Genomic DNA, 8,942 nt, shown 5'->3' on the forward strand with positions numbered 1-8,942 from the left:
AACGGTCTTGTAAATAGATGACCATTGAACTGAAATACTACCTGTTCATTGACTCATTAGATAAAATAAGAGCTGCTGTCTTCCAATAAGTGTTGCTGAAGGGCAATTTTGAGAGCACTATAGCTAGTAAAATCCTTCATAGGAAATACCTCTGCCTCTGTCTGAGTGATAGAATCCTGCCACAAGAAAGGTAAAGACTAGTAATAACGTGTCAAAATTATATGCAGTTCAGAGTCTTGCATATTCCCCCCACCTCATTCCTCTTTGAAGAAATAATGAGGCAAATCCTCAGTTGATACTACATGTTGTCTGTTATAATAATGAGTTGTAAAAGTTCTTCCTGAATTCTGGAAAGACTTTGTGTAACTTCTTGTTCTGCTAAACTAGCACTCACGTTTTGTAGAGGTCTTCATGCTTTCAGATTTCCTGTGGCATCTGGTAACATGGACCTCTAAAATGACTGTTCAGCTTTGTTTTGATGATCAGAGGTGTTTGTTCTTTGTTCCTAGGACCTTATTACTCTTCCTGTCTAGGCTGCTCTGAGAATACAGAACAGTTTGCAATGTTTCTGAAGTAATGCTGCTCTTTGAAGTAATAGATCTGATGTGTAGGATAGGGGCTAATCATGCTGCGGAAGACTAAACACTTACATCTGTAATGGCTTGTCTGAGTGTGCGTTTTTCATCAAAGCACCGTGTGCCCAATTTGTGTTAGTTTAAAGGTTCGGAAACATTTCAGTACACAGCATTCATGCTGTAAGACAGATTTTAGTTAGGGATGTTATGAAACTTTGGCATTTCTTCAGATAAGTTCAATTTGAAAAAGAATGAGGTACAGAAGCAACTCATCTGGAACACTGACATGTTCCCAGAACATTCTGTTAGGTGATTTTAGTGGCAGTTATCTCTGCATTCTCTATGCCATTGAAGACCAATCTTAAAGTTTTTTTAATCTGATTTTGTCACCAAGTGTCTGTTCGAGCCTACAATTACAATTATTTTAGGATTCTTAACCCTTATGGTAAGAACTATAATGGACTGGAGGGAGAAGTGTGGTGAGGAAGAAAGAAACAGAGCCCCAACTCAGAAGGACTTTTGAGATCAGGTTTTGGGAGTCTGCTACAGGAGAATGTGACAGTAATAAGCAAAGAAGCTGATGACATAACAAAGGCTGCTTTACAATAATTTCATGGCTTCAGTGGGTGGTGGTGTTCAAATATCCAGGGGAATATTGATGTATGTTCATAATGCAGAGTACAAAGAACTACCTGATGGGTAAAATAAACTCACCAGGCATGCAAAGGTGGTGTAATGTCCATTTTGAGGAACTATAAAACAGTTCAGCTTTCTAAAGAAATCTGTTGGAGGAAGAGGGGGCAAAGCTAGCAAAACTGCAGGTAATTGCTTGAGAAGGTAATAATGCCTACATCCTTCATTTAGATCTTGTTTGAAAGATTCTATAGCTGATGGCTTTAATATATTGGCCTTTCCTTCTGAAACACAAATCTATTTTGAGTATTTTAATCTCAGGTATTTTAAAAGCTTTTTCTCCCAACTGAGTGGAAGATATATATTTTTTGACTGAAGAACACAAGACTCCAGAGAGTACAATAGGATTTATTTACTACAAAGGTTCCATAATTGGTCAGCTTTTGGTTTGTGAGGGTGTGTCTGCACAGCCAAGAAAACTAGCAGCTGGCCAATGCCAGCTGACTTGGGCTCGCTGGGCTGTTCCATTGCTGTGTAGACTTTTCTGTGGCGTAGGAGGGTCCCAAAGCCGAAGCCTGGAAGTCTACACAGCACTGAAACAACCCTGTGAGCCCAAATCGGCTGTCACTCAGAAACTGGGTTTTTTTTCCTTTGCTGTGTAAGATGTAGTCTTAGGGGACCAGATTCAGACTATACCTGTGCTTCTAGTTCTGTGGTTTCTTAGTAGTATGGTAAATTACAAACAGAGGTTTAGTTTGACCATGCTGCATTTATTGTCAAACGATAATTTTTATTTCATTGACAAACTGAATATTGCATTATCTAAGACATAATATCTGAGAAATACAGGTTTTCATGATTTAGAGCCATACTCTAATCTGATTAATGCCACATTTCTCAGTGTCATTCCCATATTATTAGATACAAGGTTGGGTACAAGCTTCATCTGTGTAAGCGTTCAATAGGGCCTACATCAGAAGGAATGGTTATGGATATACATGCAGGATTGCACAACTGCCACACCCGCTTTTTAAAGCAATGGCAATATTATCATTTTTGTGACTATAACATATTTTGAGCAATTTGATTATCTGCTCTGTTAAGTTTCTAGTACGTACATTTAGAGGTAGTGTTTTATTATTTTATGCTCTGAACAGTGATAAAAGTTCAATGAACTATGAAAACAGCCATGCCTTTAGTGACAGTAGCATTTTTTTAGTTCTGAAACAAAACTGTTAAGGATATGCAAAAATCTCTCATAGAGCATTAATCCCAAATTTTTCAACTGTCCACTACATAAACAAAACACTTTTCCTGCATCCAACTTATCTGGGACCAGTGCACCTTACCAGAAACCTGTTTCACTCCCCTAGTCTACTTGTCCAAAATATTTGACTTCAGTTTGACTTTGATTTCCAGTAGGCAAGGCAGAGTATGAGGGCAGGATAATTTTGTATCATCTGTGTGGTAGCATTTTGACTTGTATTAAAAGGATTGCTTATCATTCATAATCATTGTAATACAGATTCCATGCTGTAGAAATAGAACTGATATATTGTTTATTTTAGACGACGGTGTCCATTCTTAAGGATTTATTTTCCCTTTGTTTTTGGGAACACTACTACACACTATATGCATTTCCTTAAAAACCTGATTTTAGTAATCTCATAGTGCGTCCAGGATATGTTCTAAGGTGTACTTATTACTAGGTGAAATGTACAGATGCTGCTCTGATCTTTCAGGCAAGTGTTTTGAAACTAGATCTGCCACAATTTTTTCTTTTTTTAGTCTGTGCAAATGCATTCAACCAGCTAGAATAGGTAATTTTGTAGATGATCTTGGTATGATTGTGACTGGAATAGTGCAACAAACTTTACAGCCAGAAAAAGAAAACTCAGTAAGAAATTTCACTTGTGGAATTTCACAGTTCACAGTGGCTTCAACTTTTGATTCTAGTGTTGCCTTAGCATTAATGTAGCTGGTTATTAAGCATGAACCAAAATACTCATGTGACAGGCATTTGGACCATGTGGTTTAAAAGAAAAGTTTATTTCTTCCTGTTGATCATGAGTGGAAAAAGTCTAGCTGAAGGGAAAAAAAAGTTCACTTCATAGATGCATATAGGTGGGTTGATTTCAGAGGCTAGAATACTTTGAGTTACCAAAATATGATTAATGTAGAATTTATTTATCTTCAATAAACTAAGTTTGGTTTGTCTTATCAGGCTATATCTGAATAGCAGATAAATAGGAAGCAAGAATGAAAATGTCCTATGCTACAACAGTAAAACTAAAATACACATTCTGCAGAGAAATGTTCTTTCATTTAGCAGAACTGCTTGTCTATATCAGTGGTTTTCAACCTTTTTTCATTTGCAGACCAGACCCCTAAAAAGTTTTGAATGGAGGTGTGGCCCCTTTGAAAGTCTTAGACATAGTCTGCAGTCCCCCAGGGATCTGTGGACAACAGGTTAAAAACCACTAGTCTACGTGTTTTTGTTTCTTCAGTTTAATGGTTGAGGTGAAGTGCTGTTATATGAAGACTGACAATTTAAAGTGCTGTAAGAATTACAGCAAAAATTAGGAAAAGTCTCATATTAATCCACAATGATGGAACAGCATAGGTGGAAGAAATGCAGAGTTTCCACACTGACCCATAAGCATTGCCTCCCAACCTGGAGGATCCACCGCTGAAAGGATAACAGTCTATGTGCCCTTTGTGTCTAGGGAGCAAAAAGATACCCCTTGTGATTTAGGCATTTGTCCTCTGGAAACTGAACTGAGACCAATTGTTTAACAAAAGCCAACAAACTAAGACAGTAAAAACCTTAGGTTGTTCCTGAACTGGATCTGTATTTTGTCCTATGACCCAAAGATTGAAGGTGATATGTCCCATTATTAATCCCCTGATTCAACTGGCCTGAAAACGTTTAAAAAAACAAACAAACCCTTTTCCTATCTTTTTCAGCTGGCTGCAGTATATAGTTAAGAGCTTGGCTCACAACTAAAATTCTTCCCTAAAAGGAATACTTGCTTTCCCTCCTTAGGACTTGTGGCGAATTCGAAGCCCATGTGGTACCTGTGAAGGGTTTGATGTTCACATTATGGATGACATGATTAAGGTAAGAAAGGGATCATCTAAAGTCTTTAGGCAGAATGTGACATAGCTAAGTTTTAACTTTGCAAGGAAAAAGCTGTAATTTAGTGGAAGATATGAGTGAATAATGTGTATTTTACATCTGTGCATGTAACACACAGAACATTGTTTCATCTGAAAGTGATGTCAGTGGTATTCTCAGTTAGACATAACATAATATCTGGGGGGCGGGAATCCTTTCTTGATTTTTAGCCTTGTATTTCTTTTTGATCTGACAAAGCTGTTTTGCTGTCTTCAAGCATTCAGAAAACATACTATTTGTTGATTCAAAATAGGGATTAGAAAATGTATTCTTAAAGTTCATTGCATTTTATGATGGAAATCAAATAATCCAGCAATAGTTTTATTAACTTCTTTTCCTCACACCCTTGTAATCAGTGCAGTTACTTAGACTCAGACGCTTTCCAAGAACCAGCGATGAGACGTGGCTAGTAGTGGTTAATCCTTTGACACCAACTTTAATGGCATGTCCCATTGCCAGTAATGAGGTGAGCTTGGAAAGCCTGAGGACTAATCAGCTTTACTGCAAAAATTGTGTATGGTCATTTTCAAGTATTTCTGAAAGACCTCTCTAACGTGACCGGTTTTAGAGATGCTTCATCTGCTGTGGAGCTATAGCTGTTAAATGAGTGCCTTTGTGTAGGTTGGTCCCACTAGTTGCTTTATTTTTCTATCAAGAGCAGAGTTTTCATGACACTAAATGAATGTATAAGTAACTTTGGCAATACCCTTGTGAAGTATAGTGCATAGGAAAGAAGGTTCTTCTAATACCGATTTTACAGTTAACAAAAAAGTAGGGGCAACCAATGTGTGGGTCATTCTTTCTCTTCTCTTCCCAGAGAATTGTGTGTGCAATGGAGTCTTGGAATGCTACATTTTAAAACTTTTATGGAAATGCTGCTAGGGATTGTGAGTGCTAGAGAATGCAGGTCAAAGAAGTGTACCTTGCTTTTGGGACAGAAAGTGATGAGGTTTGTGATGGGAGCTGGTTCCTCAACCTCAGACTGGCACCCAAGAAAGCTCAGAAATCTCTGCTTCCTGTATAAAATAAGCTTTACACTTGTGATAGGAAGTTCTGTTGTGCTTGAGGACCAAAGTTATTGACCACAGTGCTCATGCTGGAGCTTTAGGTGATCTTTTAGACAACCTGGGCCAGGCCATTGTCTGTCTCTGTCTTCAGGGCTCTCATAAACTTAACCTGATATTCTATGGGAAGCAAGTCTAGAGGAGGAAGAACAGGTTTGATGTTTTCGCAATAGCCTGTGTTGTTTATGAAACTTAGGTAGCATTCTGTGTACTAGCTGGAATCTTCTAAGGGCTGATGTCTTCATGCTTATCTATGTTGTTGTAGTCTAGCTGGGAGGCACACAAACCACATCATACATTATACCCAGCATAACTGATTAAGGGAGTGTGCTTGTCAAATGCAAACTTGATTGTCTTTACCAAGCTTTTTCTCTTTCCTCAGAATTCTCTGAATTTTAGGGAGTCCAAGGAGGCAGAGCCTCACCCATTGTGGGAATACCCTTGCAAATCACTGTCTGACCCCCAAGAGGTTATGACATTTGACTTCAGACTGACTGTACCACAACAAACTCTAAGCACACATGGCTCTGTAAATCTGTTAAGGTGAGAATTATTGTTTAAGAAAAGCATAATGAGTTTTTCCTTTGCTTGCACTGAAATGCTTTTGTACATTACTACAGGTAATTATCCAGGACCACCTTTAAATAGTATTAAACATGTGACACGAAGTTGCAAAAGCCACAGAAACTCAGAACTATACCCTACTGTAACTTCTTGCTGCCTACCCTCAAACCCAGACTTTACCTACCTACATGGGTAGGGATCTGTCAGTTGTCAGCTGAAGTAAAAGGGAATTGGGACAGAGATTAAAGGTACATCATTTCTTGGAAAAGGGACTTGTATTTTAAAAATAGCACTGTTATTAAGGAGGATATGAACAAACGGGTATAGAGTATGTTACCATGAGTTAAATATTAACCGTTTGATTGAATTAATTTATAGGTTAGGTCAACCAGACCAAGATCTGGATGTTTATTTCCCCTTTCCAAATATAACCATCTGTTCTGTGGTTAATCAGTTCTTTCTGAACCAGCACATAGTTTATCTTCCAAATTATGGTGGTTTCATTTTACTAGCTGTAAGTATATAACATTCTGTGTTGTAATTATCAATATTTGTAGGTGGCTAGTTCACATTTACTTAAATACTATATGCAGCGTGTATTCTGAGATAATTCCAACTGGCTTTTCATAGCCACATGTCTCTAAAATTGAAATAACTTCAAATAGTTCTGCAGTGTAGGCTATAATTCTGAAATACTGTGTAACTAGTGCAAAAAACTTGTAAGTAAGAAAACTTGGTTTTAACTTCCATTACTTCAGGACTTCTATTCAAATTTAAAGGCAAAACTGTGTCATGCTAACATAAATGTCTGTAACTTGGCTTTCTCTGTGTGATACACATTTTATGGGTACTTATATGGCCCAGATCATACCTTCTTGTGGTAGAACTCACAGGATGGAGCTCTGGTAGAGAAGACTCTGAGGATTCCTTGATAGGAGAGGAATTCTCATTTTATTGCAAGGATTAGGTTTCTCCCCACCTTACAGAACAGATTGTAAAGTCTGGCAGGTACTTGGGAGTTCTTTGTGGATCATGGAGATCCATGAAAGGCCAGACTCGTGTGTGTTCCGTGCACGTTCCCTGTGCTTCAGCACCAGCTGTGTTCCCTGGCAGCATGACTTATGTAGCCATACTGCCAGAGATTGCCCCTGAGGCACTAGGGGCTCAGTGGAAAATAGAATGCAGACTTGGTCCTGTATTTCTCTCTTCCAGCCAAGCTCTGTGGAGCAGGAGGTGGGTGAAGTGAAACAGCAGATGTGGTAAAGGTATCTGTAGGATTCAGAAAAAAAAGGGGGAAATGGTGTGGTATGAAGGCAGAGGAAACCCCTTCTCACTCAATCTTCCAGGCAGGAGGAGGAAGATTCCCTGACAACGTGTGCCTTGTTACCTACTAACCTGGAACACATTTTTAATTATCACGGACCCAAACACACACACTCGTGGCCTGCTCCCATGTAGTTTCCCTGCATTTTGTCAGATTTACAGGTCAGCAATTGGTTATACAGTTGCCATCCATGACTGACCTATTCAGCTACTCAACTCCTCCCCAAGCAACTGATTGGGTGAATACCATAAAACACAAATACTGTGTTCACAAAAAACAGAGACATTGTTTTAGGTACAAGTGTTCTAAAGTTATCAGAAAAGAATCAGTTTACTTGTTTCTTTCCAGGACTGGGAAGAGCCATGGAGCAGTTCTGTGGATGGAATATCATCTGACTGCTGATATCTCAGTGAGCACAGGACTTGTGCAGATTTCAGATGAAAAGGTATTTTCTTAATTTAATTTAACCTGTATTTTTTGAGAGAAAGGAAAAGGTTTATAGACTTACAACAGTGAAATATCCACCTCTCCTGGACACACAGTCTTGGTTCTCTCTTATTTGGTACTGCTTTTTATTAGATTTAGTTGTTCACTACACTTCATTGTAGTACTATGTAAGTACAATGCCAGTAGAATTGTCTATTTAGATGCGAAAAAAGTAGTTTAAACAGAGAGATCTGAACCAAATCCAAACACTGCTGTAGTTCTGGAGCTAAAATTCACAGCTCAGACCCATCTGTAGTTTGAAGTTATGATTAATTCATTTTGCTCTGCCTAATTCAGTAAAAGCAAAACATTTTGGGGGAAAAGAACAATAAATATTCACTAACTTCATCGCACCCTAAGTGTGCTGTTTTCTTTTTCACACTGCACTGTGCAATACAAAATGTTGCAGCTGAAGAAATGGATAATATATCACTCCTGTAAGAGTTGACAGGGATGTAATCCAAGGTGAGAGAATGGTTAATGTTGATCTGTGTGTTTGGACTGGTGACAAGAACTGTTTTTCTCTTATTTTTAAGAATATCAGGGTATTACTGCTTAGTGTCTTGGAGTTGTGGACTATTTTTTGTGTTTTTTTCTACAGGGCAATTGCAAATGGAATCCCCACTGCAAGCAAGCTGTCTATTTCTTCAGTTCTGCACTTGAACCAGAAACTCCGACAGACCTCCCTAGTGCTATCACGTATGCTATAAATTTTAACCCAAAGACAGGCGAGATTGCCATGAGTTTTAAATCATTATCATGAAACATTCTGCTTTTACTTGACACTTTTCTAAGTTATAATAAATATATCGAGAGATGGTGATAGTGTTTCCTTTTTACAGCAAAGATTTTATTGTGATCAAACTGACTGCTTTGTAACCTACCTCAAGTGTATCTGGTTTTGTTTTCAAAGTACACAACTGGAGAAGGAGAGAGAAAAGGACCTGCTGGGTTTTGCCAGATGGCATAATGCTGATCGGACTATAAATCCGTCTGTCATTGCCTGCTATAGCATGATAACTGAAATGCTTTGAGGTTATTTTGGGGATCTAAAGCAAATTTCTTAAATCTTAAACATTAATTTAGCATCCTAAGGGATGAACAGATTAAATCCTGCT

At 38.3% G+C, this 8,942-nt stretch overlaps 1 protein-coding gene across 6 annotated transcripts in view; it reads left to right on the forward strand.

Moving 5' to 3' along the window:
- Nucleotides 1–8,652, forward strand: part of PRMT7 (protein arginine methyltransferase 7) — a 44,178-nt gene extending 35,526 nt beyond the window's left edge. For all 6 annotated transcript variants that reach the window (XM_030581630.1, XM_030581628.1, XM_030581629.1 and 3 more), the window contains 4 exons: nt 4,255–4,329; nt 5,833–5,993; nt 7,687–7,783; nt 8,426–8,652. In XM_030581630.1, the coding sequence (XP_030437490.1) occupies nt 4,255–4,329; nt 5,833–5,993; nt 7,687–7,783; nt 8,426–8,587 (495 nt within the window). In that variant the 3' untranslated portion in view covers nt 8,588–8,652. The remainder of the gene's footprint in view (nt 1–4,254; nt 4,330–5,832; nt 5,994–7,686; nt 7,784–8,425) is intronic.
- The last annotated feature ends 290 nt before the right edge of the window (nt 8,653–8,942 follow it).

Source organism: Gopherus evgoodei, chromosome 12 (genome assembly GCF_007399415.2).
Source record: "Gopherus evgoodei ecotype Sinaloan lineage chromosome 12, rGopEvg1_v1.p, whole genome shotgun sequence".
In the NCBI taxonomy this organism is placed as follows: Eukaryota; Metazoa; Chordata; order Testudines; family Testudinidae; genus Gopherus; species Gopherus evgoodei.